The following is a 19,042-nucleotide window of genomic DNA, read 5'->3' as shown; positions in this document are numbered from 1 at the left end:
CCACACAACAGAGTAAACAACAATTCATTTAATAATCAATCTTTGTGGTCTCTAGGGGAGGGGTTCGAAAGGTATAAAATGGTCATATTAAAATAATCGACCCAGTCTTGTCCCTCTCAGGTTACCCACTGTCATGTTGTCTTTTGACACAAGTCCTTATATATTTTTTTTCAGTTCTTCAGCAGATGTCCCACTTATCCATGTATATAACTTACTTCTGTTGGTGAAACAACTTGACAGTTCAATGTACAAGGCTCCCATAGTCCAAAATGGATAGAACACACAACCAGTAACACACAGGAAAACCTCTCTGTTTCTCTCCCTCAGCATAGTAAAGTCATTAGATCCGTGAAGAGGCCAGAGGTTGCAGTGAAGAGGGCTTAAGGTTCACTAGCAAAGGTTACCTGTGACACAAGCCATTTATTTTGTCTTTTGCATGGTTTGAAACTGTACTACTTAGGGAGAGTGTACTGGTTGATACCCGAAACAATGACAAATAACATAACAGTGAATATATTTATTATTATAGAAGATAATTATTGTTGAGAATAATAATTACAAAGGCAATTTCTCTAGACTACTATAATCTGGTCCTGCTCATATAGTCAAGAGGAGACTGGGAAACAGTTACAGGAAGCTCTAAAATACTGTGTTCACTTACACAGTGTAGCACAGTTCATTTTGCCATTCATCCTTTGAAAACAAAACAATAAAAAAAACTAAATAAAAGTAACGAGCTAACAAGGGAATCTCAGTGAAGCTGAGGGTTTGGAGTAAATTTTTTTTTTAGGTAAAGCAGGAAACTGAGGTACAATGCTTTCTGATCTTCATTACATGGTCTCCATTAATCTAAAAGACACTAAGACGGAACAGAAAGCACCACGTCACCACTCTAAAAGTCCTCATCCATAATACCTGATCATGGCTGAAGTTTGAAGGAGGAGGGCCTTATAATATCCCAAGCAGAGGATGAACCCTTAAAAAGGTGTGATCCAAGAGTACATCCCACTGGAAGTAATGTCCAATACTCCTGGAAAAGTATTGATCACATTTCACCTGACAAATGGAGAAAAAAAAAGCTGTCCTCTGCCTCATCCCACAGCTTCTGAACGCGAGTGCTGTAATAACCAACAGTCAGTATAAAATAAAAATACAACAAGGATGCACAGAAACCATGTACCTTTCAATTGCACTGACAGAACCATGGGCATATTCTTAGTCACACTCAGACATCTTGCATTTCCCTCTCTACCCTCACCTCCTTGTTATGGTTTCCCTTTTTATGAGAAGGGGACCTGGAACTGGTTTGATTGTGACTGGTAGGGCTGGGTTAGTAGTCCACAAGAGGGAAATGGGGCAGGTTGAGAGCAGCACAGTGATCCTGACATTTCCCTTAATCTCCTCCACTATTGTCCCTGTACTATCTGGACTCTCCGTCTTTGTGGGCACTGTACAGTGCCAGCTCACCTGGAAGTCTGCGGGGAGATGTGGACGACCGGCTGGTGGACGGAATGAGTGGAGGGGGTGCCCCCACTGCCAGTGCTCCCACCAAGCCTGCAGGGGTCTTCCCCAGAATGCCATTGGGCACATGGTGTGGGGTAAGTGGGCCTAGTCTGGGGTAGAGGCTTGCGTGGTGCTGGGAAGCAGCAGCGGCTCCGGGTGGAAGCGTGTGGGCGAGAAGGCCAGGGTGGAGATGCTCCAGATGAGCGGCAGTAGCAGCATGAGAGGGGCTGGAGAGGTGAGAGCCAGGTGGGAGGTGTGGGTGCATTCCAAAGTAGCGAGCTCGCTCAAAGTCTTCCCTCAAAATCTGGGCACGCTGCTCCTCATCAATAAGACCTCCTCCCGGGGGTCCAAGCTGAGGGGGCCGGTCAAAAGGATGGTGCATGAGGCCGAATTCCTGGCGAACAACAGAGGTGGAAGCAGAAGAGGTAGGAGTTGGAGGGTGGTGAGGGTTGGCTGCCGCTGCTGCCTCGAAAAGGCGCTGATGCTGGAGCAGCCGAGCCAGATGTGGGTCGGCTCGCAGGGCGAGGTGAGGATCAGAATGAAGTGCCAACGCCTCCCTACGATGCTGATGTTGCTGCTGAGCTGCCAGCTCTCTCCAGGGATCCCATGTAAAGCTATGTGGACCCTGCGATGGCCCTTGGACTGGGCCATGGGGGAAACGGTCTCCTGGACCCACTACCAACCCTGCAGGACCTGCTGGGCCCCCCAGATATGCTTCAAGTCTTGACCGTTCCAGAAGGGAAAGGTGGGAGGGATTTGGAGTGGGTGGTGGGAGGGGAACACCAGGGGTAGGAGTCAGTGATAAAGATGAAGAGGAAGGAGTCCCAGAACTTGGATGATGAGGATGGCTGTTTGGGCGGTCAAAGCTGTGGTTGGTTGCTGGGGGAGGCAGAGTGATGGGAATATGCTCTGGCTCCTCTTTTCTCTCCTCCTTTACTTTAATAGAGAAAGGGTGAGGCGGTTTGGAGACTGGCGTTGTGGTTCGGTCAGACTTCTTTGCCTGAGACAAAGAAGAAACAGAGGCTGAAGCCGATGACGCAGGCTGGTCCTTCTGGGAGTGAGAGGGTTCGCCGTGGAGGCTGTGTGCTGTTGGGGCTAGTGAGCGGGGGTAAAGGTCCAGTGGAGATTGAGCAGAGCGGTTGGATGGTGGGGGAGTAGTGAGAACAGATGATGAGGAAGACCTTGGTCTATCTCTGTCTGCTACTAAAGATGAAGGGCCAACAGGAGGAACCCGCGAAGACACTGTGGCCAATGGCCTCTTGTCTCCATCTCTGTCTCGGTCTCTGTTCCTGTTCAAGCTGCGTGTCAAGTCCTCAATAGGGCCACTGGTCACACCCAGAGCACTGCTGTGGCCATTAATGTGGGAGAGTGGAGTGCTACTGCGGGGCTTGAAGTTGGGGCCAACTGGAGACATTCTCACAGGTGGTCGGCCATACAGCATATTGTCTCTGTAGAACATAACGTGCATAAATGTGGGTAGCAGAAATACTCAACAATGCATAGTACTTTCCTAAACAAACAGTTCAAAAGGTAAAGACACAAGGGAAAACATCTGCTGTTGTTTTCACTTGAATACCAGGTTGTACAATTTACTGGGGATGTTTTACTGTTGCTAATTTCTGCCTTACAGACATCTTCAATAAGTAACAGCCTCAGGTAATATATTATTATTCTTTTTCAATTTAAAAGTCAGCACAAACATACCTGTCCTTTTCATCCTTGATGTGTGGGATTTCTCTCCTTTCCCCGTCTTTTCCTCGATCCCTCTCGTCCCTCTTGTCTGCGCCTTTAGCCCAGCTGGAGCCAGCAGGGAACCCAGAAGGGCCACCATGTAGACGCCATGGGTCATGATGGTTGGGGGTGGGCAAGCCCCCAACCACACCAGCTGGTGAGTCTTTAGGGCCAATGTGGAGGCCTGCTGTAGATAGAAGACACAGTCATTGAGAGATGAAACAGTAGAGTTTCATTGTTTGGAGACATGAGTTATTCTTTATTGAATTTATTGTGGAAACGAGGAACATCTAATTTGATATTTGCGAAGGTCATCAACTCAATTTTTAAGTGTTAAGCTAATGTATTTCCAAGACATTATGTATTTACTTTAGAAAAAAGGTACAAAATTCTAAGCTGTCAATGTTGGGTAAATAAAGGCTTAAGGGAAAGTTGAAGTCAATAAACTTCTAAAGAAGCAGCCACCTCACCACTTTGGAAAGTTCCTCTTTCCAAAACTGACCGTTGGTCAGTGTTTGTGTTTTTTAGTTAGTGCGGCCAACAAGCTCATCACCATTCTGCACAGCTCCTCCGATCACAGTTAATGTGCCAGTCTGTGTTTTATGATCCTCCCCCGCTGAGTCGGATGTGTTAAAGACTTTTAAATTAAAAACCCTTATGTACTGCACTACGTGGGCAAAAGCACTAATTGTTTTCTGCCCACACGCACTTTCTGCTTTGATTAAATCGAAAGTCACCAGGTTAACTTCTAATGAGTCCCAAATATTACACCTGTATGTATATTCATATACATAAACATGTTGTATTTTACACAATTCAACACTTGGTTGTTGCATCCAGGCTGATTTCATGTGCAGCAGCAGAGTTATAAGGCAGAGGAGATCATTACAGGGTCTACCCAATCCAGTCTATCCAAAGTCCAACTAAAACTGAAATGAGAACAAAGCGTCTTCTTTAAATGTCTGAACAAGACCCTTTCATCTAAAATGTGGTCATGAGCTGACCCCTGACCCTCACACACAAACTAAAATGAAATGGGTGAGATCTAGTGATGAAAGAAGTTAAACACCATTCCTAAAGCAGCCCTTTGTTCTGTTCTGACAGATCTGAGCCTATGCTTCAAAGCTTGTGTTCATGATGAGCAACACTGTGACACTGACCCAGTGTTGGACTGCCAAGTCCACCAAAGGCACCAGAACCCAGGGCTCCCAGTGGAGTGAAGGGTGGGGATCGTCCATATGGATCTGAAACATAATACATATTAACATTAGCATTATGGATATTGTTTTTATGTAGATGTAGGTGATGCTGATGTATTTAAGAGAACACAAAGACTTCCTAAGCTAAGAAGAGTTCCTATTCATAAAAGGTAACAAAAATCATTTATTCATTATTTTATTATTTCAGTGAAATACACATGTGCCTTTTTAGCAGCTCCTACCTAAATGTGCAGCTGGTGCAAGGAAAGAGGAGTGTGGGGCTGATGGCGAGATGAAAGGGGCTGAGGACGGATTGACTGCACCTGTGGGAAAGACAGTAACCAAATCAAGCACATCCCACAACCCCTGCATCGTGCTATAATTCAGACAGTCAGAGGTGCCAGAACATGTCATATTAAAAACATTACTGACAATGTTTCAGCCATTTCTTAGGAGGCACAAATGTGTATGCATGCACCTGCAGCTGAGAACAGACTAGGAGGTCTGGTCAGATCATGTGTGGGCGGTAGGGCTGCGCCCATGGGCCCCAGGGGTCCGAGGCCTCCGGCCCCAGGAAGACGGGCCAGCAGGTCGCTACGGAAGTCCAGCTTGTGAGGATCAGCCTGCATCTGCTGGAAGACAACTGTAGTTAGTCAGGCATCTAAAGGCCACATCCTACTTTCTTAGTACAAATATACTGCTTTACAATTAGACCAAAGTGAAAAAGACAAACACGCACCTTTACTTTCTTCTGATGGTTTAGAATCATCCAGGCCACATACACATGCATAGCACACCATTTTCCTGGTTTCTGCATGGCAAAAAACACTGGAGGTTACTACGTTTCCTGAATCTAGCCCTTGCAGTTTTAAGCCTTTGCACACAGAGTCAGATGTTGCTCTTCTTGTTCAGAAATGTCGACTAGCCCCTGAGTAAATCCAGCTGGATAGGATTCCTTATAAGTTTGGGCGTATAAAAGGAAAAATATGTATGTGCGCTGAAAAAAGGAACAAAGATGAATAGGATATAGGCTTGAAATATCTAACTGGGTGTGCAAGAGCATAGAATAGACCAGTAGCAGTCAAGTTAGGTTAGTGCAAAGAGTGAGTGGAAGTAGTGAGAAAGTAAAACAGGCTGAAAGTTTTAAGGAGCCAAGGGATTCAGAAATATCAGTTTTTGCTTACATTACTGATTTTCAACGATGTCCCAAATGGATCAGTTAGCTACAAAAGAACAGAAGTGTCAAACCACCTTTAGTCAACATAGCTCACTCTTCATTAGGAATAGTTTTGCACTTGTTACTGTACTGACTAGGCCCAAATGTCAGCCAGTTCAAGCCTGGAACTGGCTGTTCACTGTATTTTGATGCAAACCAAAATCATCACATGGGGAATGATGTGGACAGACTGTGAGTGAGTGTATTATACCTACCCTGGGGTCTTTGGGCTGCAGGTGGTGAGGCACAACTCCAAGACGTGCAGTTATGTCAGGACCCGTTCCCTGAGGGACAAGAGGCTGTCACACACAGCACAACACATCAGCTACAGCCTAGTGATCTTCCACTTCTACAACTCATCACGTCTCCCTTTTTGCATCAATTATCTGTGTGTGGTGCTTCCCATATTTTGCACACAGTATTTTTCAACAATATTGCTATTGTATAATATCTATATTGAGTAAAATAATACACCAGGTAATGTGAGATCACCCACAAATAGCCAAGCCAAACTGCAAGAAAATTGTTTTCCTTACCTTTGGCTGAAATGCTCCTTGTAAAGAGCTGAAAGGTCCAGTGGGAGGAATCACAGGTGGGATACTCGGCACTGAGGGTGGCGGGAATTGTGGAAAGAACTGCCACCACACAGACAAAAATACATGCATCAACCTGGTGTGATCACTTAGCTAAGTAGGTTTAATAAATGTAGGTAGCTGATCTGTAGTATCTGCCTTCTCTTTTATGTGGTAACTTGTTAACTGCCACCAAATAGTTCAAGCAACTTAATATAAAATACTCACAGGGTTTCGGTATAGCCCGTCCATTTTGCCTGGATACTTATCAAACTGAAAGGCAAAGATAGTTTGTGGGTTAAAAGCAGAAAAGTTTCATTTACACTGATGTTCAGCACAGCAGCAGAGTGTCCCTCACCAGAGGCGGCGCGGTAGCTGTGGGGTGCAGGAAGGGAGTGAAGTGTTGGTGCGTGTGCGTGTGTTGGTGCTGGTGGTTGTGCTGATGGAACTGGAAGGCAAGGGGCTGAATGCTCGGCTGGTTCTGAGACGTCCGGCCTGATGAGCTCTGTGCGGAACTCGATGCTGATGCACCGCCGGGAGTGCTGCGGCCTGCAGCCGCGGCGCTGTTTTCAGCCCCTGGAACGCTGCGTCTGCCCTCGCGCTCTGCTGAATTCAAGAAGTGAGAGTTCTGGTGAAAAGTAATTCCTGGTTTGTGTTGAAGAATGTTATTATAACAAAAGAACAAAAGACAAACTACCAACTAGCTCTTAATATTGAACATTATAGTCTGGTTTTGAAACCTGCACTATTGCAAATTTTTGTAAGTCACTTCCACTATAGTAGTGAAACTTCTGTGTAATACAAAGGATCTCAGGTCTTCTACACACAACTTCCTCGGCACCCCAGACGACTAACAGAGGAAGTCTGGCTTTGGTCTATTTTAATAACGTAAGCCAGTGTTGTTCCCTAAAAACGTGTAGCACCTCATATATACATAGACATATATTCCTGTACCTGCTGCTGCTGCTGAGTGGGCAGGAGCTTGGAGCAGAGGAGGCGGTGGAGGCAGACCAGGTGAGGACGTGTATAGCGCCCCAGAGCTGGCCCGGGATGGTGGTCGTAGTGGCCCAGAGGATCCTGTGCCCCTCATGTAGGGTGGGGCCACACTCGTGGACGGAGTCGAGGGACGCATGGAGGGTGATGCAGATGCAACAGATGTAGATGCAGGTTTGACTGGAGTGCTGCTCCTGAGAAGACAAAAAACATTGGTTAAATTTGTTGTTTAGTGGATTAAAAGAAGAAACATGAAAAGAAAGGAATCTAAAGTTTAATACCTGTTGTAGATGTGAGGTCGTCCAGGGAGAGAGAGGAAGGGCTTGTGTTTAGAGAGTGGGGGGCTGCCAATGTGGCGGTTGTTAACATTTATCGGGCTGCGCCGGGAGCCCACGGTTGTGCCCGGGGGAAAGGAAGGCGGGCGGGAGGCAGAAGAGGTAGAAGAATCAAGCTCTGGGAAATGCAGCTCCAGGCTTTTCTCCTGACTTCGCTCCAGCCCAGATACTCGCGGCGTCACCGTCAGGCGCGAGACACCACAACGTGCCGACAGAGACAGACAGTTCTTGCCCATGGATGTGCCGATGTTTGAGGGAGCAGGCTCCACAACTAAAAGAGGACGGTTTAGTTAGCACATGATTCAGTCTATATGTGTCTTAGATGGTATTACTTTTACTTGAACTTATGTAGAAGCACAAAATTCAATATATTTTATCTTTTACTGTTTGGACAATTGATTAAAACCAATTAATTAGCACCACAGTCCAAATTCTATCTGGCTATTTCAACATTTCCTGGCAAGATCTAAGTTTTGCTTTGTTAGTAGATTAGTTCACAGTTTTGCGGAAGTGGAGCAGCAGAAAAAAAAAAACAGGTGGACAAAAATTCTCATACCTTTCTTAGTACTGACTGTAAACATTGGATCCACGTCATTGTCAGAGGCCTAAATGGAAAAGATTATATTAGAATGATGAGCTACTTGTGCATAAATTTTGGCACATTAAAATTTCATTGCACAACTCACTGATTAAGTAAAACCCCTCTACAAAATGTTAGACGTAAACCGAGTTAGGTGAGCTGTGTTTCCACAGGACACCCTCTATTAGTTGCCAAGTGACATCCAGCAAAATTCCCTCATGCGCGACAAGAAGTGTAAACTATGTTAATAGTCACACATTTATTTTCTAAGACAACACGTTTGTAGTAAGTGATGAACACTACACACCTTGTCTCCTGTGTCACTCTCAGTGTCGCACTGGAAGAAACAAGAGGGAAAACGTAACACTGAGATGTGCAATAGCAGACATTCATGGCAACATCACAGGATTCAGAGATTTTTATTTAAAAATGACAAAGCCAGAAGCAGTTGGCTACAAATAGTTTTGGAGCATCTTATATATATATATGTATATGAAAAAAACTTACAATGTAGCCAGTCTCCAAAGGCTGCCCCTAGAATAAAAACAAAACATTGCATTAGTTTATAATGATTGCATTTTAAAATACGTTTAGGTTGAATTATTTTTTGTATTAAAAGCGGGATTCAAAGTGAACTACTTCACTCAAAGCCAACAGTTGAATTGCAGATCTAATAGCATGTGTGCAAACCAGTTTAACCTGCTCATTTTCTGGATTTACAGGTCATCAGCTCCCAGAAAGGTAAACATAGGTGGATCAAGAATAAGCTGTACGTGTAACATGACGAAGATGAAGGTCAGTACAACCAACGTTTAAGCCCAGCAGCATTAAGGCGCATTAGTTCACCTCTAACTTCCTTCTCTTGTTCTCTCTCTTCTTCAAACAGCTGCTGGAATAGCTGTGTGGGGCTCCCTCCTCCGGCTCTGACAGTGGCCCTCCACCGTTCTCCTCAGGCCCTCGCTTCCCCTTGTTCCTCCTTCCAAGCATATCTGTGCGCTGACTGGGCTTCAGGGAACAGTCCATCTGATGAGTAGAAAAATAATCTCTGTTTACAGGAGCGTCAAAAAGCACGAATGTGGATGACCAAGGCCAAAGACCACAGCTTAACTACAATTAATGACCTGCCAGGACGAACGTCAGCAAAGTTTCTACTCTGAGGGATCATAAAAATAGAAACACTTGAATGGTGTAATGCAGAAGGAATGATATAGTACTACTTATGCAGACACTCAGTTATGAGGTATATTTAAGAGGTGTTTGAAGTTAATCTTTGTTTTTTTAATGTGATGTCTATACATAAATAGCATAAAATTGTTCATTTAAAGAGCACAAACTGCCAAAATAAACAATACTCAAAGCCACAAAAATGTAATATTAGAAAGCAGAACTGTCATTCTGTCTTAGCTACACCAGAACACGAGTGAAGAAACCTGAAAAGTTGCAGGACGATGTGGTCGTATTTGAGCAGCGTTTCTGTATTTCCCTGCATTTTCTCTATAAACAGCGGGGCTAAGTGCATCTGTATAGTCAAACTGGCCAAGTGCTTGTCCTAATTTGTGTTTCGTTTTGAATTCTGTCTTATGTTGCAGTGCACCAAACTTAAGCAAACGCAGCCAGGCCACGAGGAAAGACAACCGGGTGCATCAAGAGGCATAAAAATAAACTGTGTATGTCTATTGTATATGTAAGAAACAATGAGCTGAACACAGTAAATCTCGAAAGATACAGCTGACTTTTTCAGTTGTTGGTATGATTCATTAAAAAAAATGTATTTACATATGATTGTTTTGTAAATTATTTTGGCTGAAACTCCTTAAGTATTGACATCCGTTTTGCTACATTCATACTGAACTGAACTAAAATTAAACTTCCAAATGCTTTAAATGCAGGCAACTCAATATGAATTAGTCAGTGCCTTGTTTCAATAAATCTTCCTCAGAATATCTGCAGACAGTTAATAAATTCATGCAGGAAATTGCACATGGTGAAGGAAATTGTTACATTCCATTAGTAATCACAAGCAAGTCTTGGTTTCCCCCTTTTTTCTATAAGCAGATTGAGATAGTAACAAGCATTCACTGGATCATTTGACTGTAAAATCAAGCAATCCTGGTGAACAGTACTGCTGTATGTGTGTGGAGGTAAATTTTACAACATAACCTACTTACAAATAACTTGCCTTCTGGTCCTGACTCTGCGGTCAAAAACAGATAACGCATCCACCCTGAAGGTAGATTACCTATCATTTCCTGCCTGTCTGGATGCACATACAACTGACATGAACAGGTTTTAGGAATTGAAAGTATTAGACAAAGAGCCCTGTTGCAAGTAATGTGTTGAGCACCACACCACTGTGCTCATCTACTTTTCTTTCTTTTTGCGGAAAAGCGCACTGGCAGCTCATCAACACCTCACAGAATTAGAACATGAATAATTGAGGCCTCTCCAGAACCCATCACAGGGATGCCCTAGGGTTTGGCCCGAGTGGATGACGAGAACTGGTGTCAGAGTTAAGGCAGTCGTTCTGCAGCCTTTCCACACCTTTTGGTGGAGGGAAGGAGACATGATTTGACGTGACGGGCAAGGATGGAAAATACAGGTTTAAATTCTCATTCCATTATGTATGCCTATCAATTAGAGAAGCAGTGGTGCCGGTTGCCTGCCACACTATATTGAAGACTCATCCATCACTTTGTTTATACTAATTGGGAAAATACATGCTGTTTGATGGATGACAGCTGACGACTTGGTGTAAAATCAAGACAATTACCTCCAGTGCCTCCAAGCTGATAAAGCTCGCAATAGCGAAGCCGTCAATGAGGTCTTCCTCGCAGGACACAGACTCTCGCTTCCTACGCCGTGGAGGCCTGTGTCTTCCAAAACCGGGCCGACATTCTCTCCCACCGGGACCCAGGACGCTGTTCGTCCCACAAGCCTCCCGATCGGAGCCTGAGGACAGGGATGTGGCCCGCTCCTCGGCCAGGTCGACTCTCCTCCGCCGCCGCTCTCGGTCACGCTGTGAACGCGACCTTCGGCTCTGTCTGAATCCAGTGCCTCGGCTCGGACCCTCCATGTTCCAAGCTCCTTTTCCAACTCCAATGAGACCAAAGGCACTTTTCTCAAGTCCCGGTCCGGCGGAAGGCACCGAACCGCAAATAAAACACCACCACACAGGCCCTCGCTGGGAGCCCTGTTAAAATGGCGTTAATGAAACCAGTGGCTTATTTACCGTCCTCTGACAACAGTCTATTGGCATCAGTCCCTTTCTTTCGGCGAAATTTTAGTGTCATTTCAATGAAACTTAGATTCACATGGGAATTTAAATCATCCACGACACAAATGTCAGGACATAGCTGACTGTGTCTCGGTGAAGGCTAACGTTAGCTAGCTAGCACGGAATTGAACAGACAACCACATAAGTTATACGCATGTAAACAAAAAAGGACACGTCTGGGTGTGTTGCTAGCGAACCAGGCCAAATCACCCTTAGATAGTTTTCAAAAAGAAAATCACCCCAACCTTAGCACTGCTTAAACCGCTCTAGAATTTCCTATTTCTGCACACGCCGACAATTTTATTAGCAAAATGATACGGTTAGCTAACAGTTAGCAAGGCCAGTAACATAAAGATCCGACATTAACGCATCTGTGGCCATGGTATTTTTCCGTAACGTAAAGTATTGTTGCTGACAGTTACTTCATATTACTCCAAATTTAAGGAGTAAAGGAGCTGTCTGAGTTAAAGTAGTTAACGCTACTGCTAGCTAGGTCAGTGTTGACTCCAGCCAATTAGCCTTTGCTTATTTGGTTAGCATGTACACGGCTAACTCAATACATTACAATATATTCACGCAACAACTTAAGAATAAACCTATATTCTTTAAATGTGTTTGGAAAGACTGACAAGCCGGATAACGCAGTGTAAAGCTAGCTGCTAATCCACACACTGAAGAACAAAATAACGTCCTGTCGAAATGCTTGTGGCCGATAATAATGGTTGAATTCGCATCACATCAAAAGAAAGACGTAACGCTAGCACTGAGTCTAGCTAGATAGCGTTAGCCGATCCAGCTGTTAGCCAGCTAAGCCACAAGCCTCTCAAATGTTAAAGGGAGCAAAACGGACGCTTTGAATCAGCCAGTCACTCGTACAATAATAACTGACCGCTGATTTAACCCCAAATCGTCCCACTATTAATCCCCATCATAAAGAAAAAAATCAAGGCCCAAATATGAAAGCCTCGGTGTCGATTTCCATAAACGAGGGTGTCGGCCAAGCCCCCGTTGGGCTGGGCAACTCCTTCATGCAGCCTTCACAGTGTAATCCAATGTTTAGGAGAAGTTGAACCAGTCGCCGAGGTTTTCGCTCACACGATTTCTTCTCCTCACGAAATCCACGGCGGGAATAAAACGCAGGGAAACTGAAAGGCTTCGCTGCTGCCCCGTTACAAGTTTAGACTGAATTGGAAATTTATCCTGAAAATCAGGGAGACACAACCCTTGTCAAGCGTACAGTGCATTGTGTGCGCCACTCTTCTTCCTCAGTCGCCAAGCTGGTCCGTCGGTGGCGCTACTCGTGCATACTGCCCCCTACCGCCACCACGTGGAAACGCACCCTTTCATACAAAAACAGCTCGACAGGTTTGCTGCTATCAGATGGTCGCTTATAAAAACTACAACTTAACAATATTTAAATAAATGTATCAGCACATTTGTCTTTATATAACACATCTGGGTTGCATAGTGACACATTGCTTGTTTGCAGTTCGAATGGCCCTGGGGAAGAAGCTGTTGGTTTGGGATTTTATTGAGCTGAAACGCCATCCTGACGGCAGCAGGTCAAACAGATCATGAGCAGCGTCTGTGGGGTCACCTGCGATGGCCTTGAGTCTGCTGTGACACCGTGCTAAGTCGTCCAGGGAGGGCAGGGGACAACCGATGATTTTCTGAGCTGTGTTTATCTCCCTCTGTACAGCTTTCTTGTCATCAGACCCTGCATGAATGCTCACCAGAAACTCAGTAGTAGCTTCTTTTCCAGGTTGTTTTTCCTCAGGATCCGCAGGAAGTGCAGCGCTTATTAGCAGTTTATTCAGTGATTCTGCATGTTACAACTGTCTAAAAACTAAACAGTCAAATGTTTACTGTATGTAACAGTGAACACTACACAGAATGTAATTTCTCAAATGATTCTACTTTGAATTATCCTCCTTCCTGTTTGTCTATGACGATGCTCGTATGCAAAGATTTCTGTCCATAAAGACATTAAGTTAATTAATCATACCAACAATGTTAGGTTTTATACTAATGTATAAAATCTTCCTCATGGACCCTGAAAAAGCTACAAATGAACTCTTAACAAAAGCCACATTTTACATTGTCATAAATATAATTTCTCATTTACACAATATTCATAGATATATGAAATACAAGTTTTATTCCCATTGACAGTCTTTACCGCTTCAGGTCTTCTTGAGTAAATCTGTGGAAGGCTTCCCTCTTTGCCTAAGTTACAAAACATAATCACAGAGGTGCAATGAGTCTGCTGGGTGCACTTGAGGTCTGACAGCGAGGCCGAATCTTCACCTGGTTGACAGCAGAGAGTGAAGCAGGATGCCTGTAGCTACAGAGACGTTCAGGGACTCTATGCTGGGAATCAGCTCTCTGCCAGCTGGGATGGTGAGCAGCGTTTGGCACAGAGAGAGCAGCTCTCGGGACAGTCCCCCCCCCTCACCTCCGATCAACAGCACCGTGGGTTTAGTCATTTGAAAGTCCGAACACTTGGTGACGGGAACGTGGGCCGCTTCTGCTTCAGCTCCCACCGTGCCGACCACGTGCCAGCCCTGAGCCAACTTCAACTCCAGCAGGTCTTCAAGGTTTTGATATCCATACACCCCCATCACCTCCATGACCCCCGAGCTGGCCTTGCTGACCACCGGAGACAACGGGCAGCTGTGGCGTAGGCTGCTGGCTACTCTGTCCACACCCAGAAAATAGGCGGAGCGCAGGATGGCACCGAGGTTCATCGGGTCCTGAATGTTCTCCAGAACGAGCCAGAGACGGGGCAGGTCACTCCTGGGAGCGGTCTCCCTGGCGTCGGTGAGGTAGTGCAGAGGTGAGGCTTGCAGGCACACTCCCTGATGCACACGTCCGGAGCACATCTTGTCCAGATCCTTTTTGCCGACCCGTTGGATTTGTACTCCTCGCAGACGGGCCTCCTCGCACACTTTTAACATGGAGGCCCTGTGAGAGGCCTCGCCGTCTTTGACAAACAGTTTACGAGCCTTTCTTCTGTCTTGAGTCAAAGCCAGGAGACAGGGAGCGATGCCAAAAACAACGTCGTACGTCTCTGCTTTGGACTCTGGCGCTGACCTCTGTCTCCCCGGCCTCTCTCGCGCCGCAGGGAAATCATCCAGACAGAGTTTCCTGACTTCAGATGATAGTCTGTGATCTTCTACTTTCCTGTGATTTTTCTTCTGCCACACTGGCATCTCATTCTTAGACACTTTGTTTTGAACTGACCTGTCATAGCCCTTCTGCACATCAGACACAGCAGCTCTGTGTCTGTGCTGTCTCCTCCCCACAGGGTTGATGCTGCGGTCCTCTGAGCACAGGGAGGCACGTGTGACATGGTACAATGCAAACTGGGAGCAAGAAGTTGGGGAGCGTAGCCTCGTAGTCCAGACATGACGTACTAAAGGCCTAATAAATATCCTCATCATCATATCCTTATTTGAAACAACCCTTTTACACTGACTCACTGCGTACACTGACGAGGATCTCTCGTGATTAGCAAAGTCCGAATGCCTTCTTTTTGTTCCACGTTCTACACACTCGCCTCCATCGTTCTATTTCATGTGTTTGCGGCCTTTACGTGAAGTACGCACATGTGCAATCTAAATGCGACAAGTGATCTGAATTCCAACCGGATGTTAGGAGCTTCTTTACAAAAAATAAAAGCCCTCGATAGTGTGGTGGGGGATTTATCAATACAATATCTGTGACGCAGAAAACGAAGAAAAAGATCAGTTTATTTTGAGAACATTAATCCGTGACTTAGACTGACTGTACTGTTTATTTGAAAAATCTCACCGTGTGCTGATTTATAATATTTTAATACTTCGAATAAAAGTAATAGTTTGTTCTAAACATTTATTAGTTGATAGAAAAAAATGACAACAGTAACCAAGTTCAATTAAAATCAAGTTAATCTAAACAACTCACAGAAATGTCCTTGCCGTTAAATTGAAACTTGTAAATTATAACTAAAACTTTGTTTTGAAAGTCAGTAGCCTTGTGTTTTTCCAGGTTTGACGGTAACTTGTGACGTGTGACGTAACCGTTAAACCTGAAAGCCCAGTCATACGCACGCGAGAACACGCCACTTCCCGGAAGTGAAACTATCGCAACACGGAAGAGTCGGAAAGAAAACAAATAATTGTTGAAATTCGGGTCGAGTTGAAGTCGGAGGAGACGCCCTGAACACTTTTCACCTGTTGGATTATCGGACGACGAGTTTGGTACACGGTGAGAGAAAACACTGCTGGCTTTTGCCTTTTGGGTCTGGTCTGTGTTAATGTTGGACCTAAAATGGACTCGAGTTAAAGCAGGCTGAAAGGAGACTTCAGGCCTCATATTAATAACTGCTGAATAATATTTTCCATGGAAAAGAACCGCGTTATTAACTGATTGGAATCTGACTAAAAAAAAAAAACTATTGGAATCTGAAAACTGTCAGTGTTGTAAAATAACGAACATATTGTTATTTCATGATCAGAGCTCCTTAAACTACAGTCAGTGGCTTTAATGTGCTGATAACAGGCGAGTATCTGTAATTACTAGTGTCTTAGTTTTAAGTTTCTCAAACAGGAGGATGTTGACATTTAAAATGAGCTTTTAGGCTGTTGTTTACACGAAACAAGATTGATTTGTAGTCAAATGAATCATTAATCACAGCTGTAATAATGTGTCGGGAGGGATTTTTCGACGCTGTTGTGCTTTTTAGCATGTTTCATCTTTTATTTTATCACAGGTAAAAGCAGTTGATTATAAGTGGATCAAGAGTATTAATTATCAGTGTACTGTTGCCGGGGTACTGATTTTGAAATATGTAAATAAATAAGTATATATATATATATATATATATATATATATATATATCATTGCCTAGAGATACAGGCTTAAATTTTACCTTTTCCAAATCTGAACATGGGACTTTCTCTTAAAGTCTTCACAGAATACTGAGGGCCTCACATGGGATTCTGAGTTTTTTTTCTGCAGTTCTACTTTTCTTCTCCCCTTTGTTTCATGAAAAAATAGCAGGCAGTTAATGAAAATAGGGTTACAGCCGTAAACTAAAGAGTATCAGGTGACCTGCCCACATGAGGATGACTAAATCCATTGTGATGATGTCATAAGGTTACTGATACTACAGAGGTCATAGTCTTGGTCAATATCCTTCTTACCTGATGGGGTTTTCCGGCTACATTTGGATTTTAAAAACTCTCCCAAAATGTTTTGTCGAAACAAAAGTCCAAAGCTCAAAAGATACATGTGGAAGTACATACAGGAAGCAGAACATATAAGGGGATTCTTTCTGCCAGATGGATTTCCTTTTTGGGAGGAGGAAGACTCCGGAGGAGATGTTGAGGCAGAATCAGCGGGCACTCAATCGAGCCATGAGAGAACTGGACAGGGAGAGAATGAAACTGGAGCAACAAGAGAAGAAGATCATTGCTGACATAAAGAAAATGGCCAAACAAGGACAAATGGTGAGATGAAAAGGATTTTTATTTAATGAGCAGATATTAGGTTCGTTAAAACCATATGTGAGTGTTGATTTATGTTGACTTATTCTTTACAGGACGCAGTTAAGATCATGGCCAAAGATTTAGTTCGCACCAGGCGCTACGTGAAGAAGTTCATCATGATGAAAGCCAATATTCAGGCTGTCAGTCTAAAAATACAGACGCTCAAGTCTAACAACAGCATGGCACAAGCAATGAAAGGTGTCACCAAAGCCATGGCCACGATGAACAGACAGGTCTGTCACTGCCACTAGTCACTGAAATAGGTTGGCAGCTAACAACAAACCTCTGGTGCTGACAAGTTTATTTATCTGTTTTTTACAGCTAAAACTGCCTCAAATTCAGAAGATCATGATGGAGTTTGAACGACAGAGTGAAATCATGGACATGAAGGAGGAGATGATGAACGACGCCATCGACGATGCCATGGGTGACGAGGATGATGAGGAGGAAAGGTAATGGAGAGCAGAAGTTTATTTTTGTCTTTTTGTCACTTGATACTGGTGTCAGTTTAGATAAGGTTTGTCATTATAACTAAGCAGAATACTTTTACTGCACTAAAATGATTTGACTATAATTAATAAAAAACACTACTTTATGAACAGATGGATTGTTTCTACATTATTGCAAATAGGGACTCTGAAGTAAAAGTTGTCCAGCCTCATAGTGCGCGTTTTGTATTGACTTTCATACATTTGTGTTTGTGTCTGTGTGCAGTGACGCCATCGTGTCCCAGGTGCTGGATGAGCTGGGTTTGAATCTGACCGATGAACTGTCACGTAAGAAGCATCTACCACTTTTTATCCAGAAACCATGTTATCAGTGGTTCACAAGTTTGAGCTTAATGAGCTCCAGTAGTCATAAAAACCTTAACTATGAGTCCCCCTTACTCAACGTTGCACCAATGACTCGTTAAGTCTGTTGTCAGTCAGTCTGTTGAACCCGGTTCAGTGACAGTCATAGAGTTGCTGTACAGTATCCCGTTACTTAAAAAACAAACCATGTTCAGCATCATCTGTCAAGGAGGAGCCTGTTAATACAGGTAGAGTTATAGGAGATAGTTTAAAGATGTCACCAAAGTGAAACCAGAAGCCTCATCCAGGTCCATGTTGTGTGATGTTTTGCATTTGTTGTAATGCTGCCCCCCTCTTTGCTTTCAGATCTCCCGAGCACCGGGGGAAGCCTGTCAGTAGCTGGGAAGAAAGCCGAGCCTCAGGCCGCCCTGGCTGATGCGGACGCTGACCTGGAGGAACGGCTGAACAACCTGCGGAGGGACTGAACACGGACACTGAACGACAGCGGCTGTTAATCCAAACGTACCTGAAATGTCTGTGTCTATATTCTTCTGAAGGTAGAACTCGCAGAACGCCGGCGCTTTGCAGCCGATGGTCTGTGATTATACAGGTGTAAGGCTTTCTGTTAAAGGTGTTTTTCATTTTATGTGTGCATTATATCAAGAGAAAAAAAAGGTCATCTTCTTTCATAGGTTGAGAAAACGATGCCAAATGTAATTTCTTTCAAAGTGGAAGTTTATTTCTTGCTCAGTGTAAATACTAACTCCTCAAGGCATGATGTTTTCACCAGTTCAAAGCAACACTAATTACATGATGTTCAAAGTAGCCACAATGAAGGTCGACATTTTCTAGGTGAGTTAATGTCAGCACTTTTTGTACATCAGGTGATTTCCAGATCATGACCTTTTATATAAAATAGTGTTTTAGCCCTAAAACAAGCTATTTGGTATCATTGAATGTGCTCAGTTGTGGGAGTTGAGGTTGGAGCATAGAAAATGTATTATTTCAACATCTTTTCTGTTAAAACTCACAAAGAGGAAGGTTTATTTTCCCAAATATCTAAGGTTTGGAGGAAAAAAAGGTGTGTTCAGATGCTTCAGCACAGGAAAAGCACTCCAGCCCAGTAGCTGGTTCAAGATCAGCTGGATTTTCATACTGACTTGGTGAGGTGTATTTTTGAGATGTTGTTCTGTTTTGCTTTTTCTTTATTCAATAAACATTTTCCAGATTTATCTAAGTGGTTGTGTGATGTTCAATCTGACTAAATGAGAAACATAATGACACCGTAGACGTTCAGGTAGCCAGTGCTCAAGTGTA

General features: G+C 43.9%; 3 protein-coding genes and 1 long non-coding RNA gene across 11 annotated transcripts; 2 read left to right on the top strand and 2 right to left on the bottom strand.

Annotated features, from left to right (window-relative positions):
- Positions 1 to 13: 13 nt before the first annotated feature.
- fbrs (fibrosin) lies at positions 14 to 12,674 on the bottom strand. Of its 8 annotated transcripts, none has more exons than XM_029133779.3 (18): positions 10,900 to 12,674; positions 8,976 to 9,152; positions 8,637 to 8,663; positions 8,437 to 8,466; positions 8,106 to 8,154; positions 7,496 to 7,820; positions 7,176 to 7,408; positions 6,580 to 6,827; positions 6,450 to 6,494; positions 6,186 to 6,284; positions 5,865 to 5,948; positions 5,618 to 5,656; positions 5,173 to 5,244; positions 4,912 to 5,065; positions 4,676 to 4,756; positions 4,395 to 4,478; positions 3,208 to 3,421; positions 14 to 2,951 (listed from the first exon to the last, which is right to left on the bottom strand). In XM_029133779.3, exons 1-18 carry the CDS (start codon positions 11,200 to 11,202, stop codon positions 1,421 to 1,423), a joined length of 3,795 nt encoding a protein of 1,264 aa, XP_028989612.1. In that variant the 5' UTR covers positions 11,203 to 12,674; the 3' UTR covers positions 14 to 1,420. The 8 variants fall into 8 exon arrangements, with proteins under 8 accessions (XP_028989612.1, XP_028989615.1, XP_028989613.1 ...); XM_029133782.3 differs by having other exon boundaries at positions 3,208 to 3,418; XM_029133780.2 differs by having other exon boundaries at positions 4,912 to 5,062.
- On the top strand, positions 8,632 to 9,906 carry LOC121201831 (uncharacterized). Its single transcript, XR_005896981.2, has 2 exons — positions 8,632 to 8,924; positions 9,016 to 9,906. It is a non-coding gene; the product is annotated as an uncharacterized LOC121201831 (long non-coding RNA).
- Positions 12,675 to 13,193: 519 nt separating the features above from the next.
- On the bottom strand, positions 13,194 to 15,037 carry mrm1 (mitochondrial rRNA methyltransferase 1 homolog (S. cerevisiae)). Its single transcript, XM_029135353.3, has one exon. It carries the CDS (start codon positions 14,847 to 14,849, stop codon positions 13,707 to 13,709), a length of 1,143 nt encoding a protein of 380 aa, XP_028991186.1. The 5' UTR covers positions 14,850 to 15,037; the 3' UTR covers positions 13,194 to 13,706.
- Positions 15,038 to 15,490: 453 nt separating this feature from the next.
- On the top strand, positions 15,491 to 18,957 carry chmp2a (charged multivesicular body protein 2A). Its single transcript, XM_029133757.3, has 6 exons — positions 15,491 to 15,651; positions 16,728 to 16,895; positions 16,988 to 17,167; positions 17,256 to 17,386; positions 17,649 to 17,710; positions 18,092 to 18,957. Exons 2-6 carry the CDS (start codon positions 16,728 to 16,730, stop codon positions 18,208 to 18,210), a joined length of 660 nt encoding a protein of 219 aa, XP_028989590.1. The 5' UTR covers positions 15,491 to 15,651; the 3' UTR covers positions 18,211 to 18,957.
- The last annotated feature ends 85 nt before the right edge of the window (positions 18,958 to 19,042 follow it).

This window comes from Betta splendens, chromosome 19, assembly GCF_900634795.4.
Source record: "Betta splendens chromosome 19, fBetSpl5.4, whole genome shotgun sequence".
NCBI classification, from domain to species: Eukaryota; Metazoa; Chordata; class Actinopteri; order Anabantiformes; family Osphronemidae; genus Betta; species Betta splendens.
This window is presented reverse-complemented; position numbering and strand designations above follow the sequence as displayed.

Coding starts and splice junctions, on each gene's coding strand:
- chmp2a (XM_029133757.3), top strand. CDS start 16,728: ATGGATTTCCTTTTTGGGAGGAGGAAGACTCCGGAGGAGATGTTGAGG. Junction 17,168..17,255: donor TGGCCACGATGAACAGACAG/GTCTGTCACTGC, acceptor TGTTTTTTACAG/CTAAAACTGCCTCAAATTCA. Junction 17,711..18,091: donor TCTGACCGATGAACTGTCAC/GTAAGAAGCATC, acceptor CTTTGCTTTCAG/ATCTCCCGAGCACCGGGGGA.
- fbrs (XM_029133779.3), bottom strand. CDS start 11,202: ATGGAGGGTCCGAGCCGAGGCACTGGATTCAGACAGAGCCGAAGGTCG. Junction 6,495..6,579: donor CAGCTACCGCGCCGCCTCTG/GTGAGGGACACT, acceptor TTTGCCTTTCAG/TTTGATAAGTATCCAGGCAA. Junction 5,657..5,864: donor TGCAGCCCAAAGACCCCAGG/GTAGGTATAATA, acceptor GTTCTTTTGTAG/CTAACTGATCCATTTGGGAC.
- mrm1 (XM_029135353.3), bottom strand. CDS start 14,849: ATGATGATGAGGATATTTATTAGGCCTTTAGTACGTCATGTCTGGACT.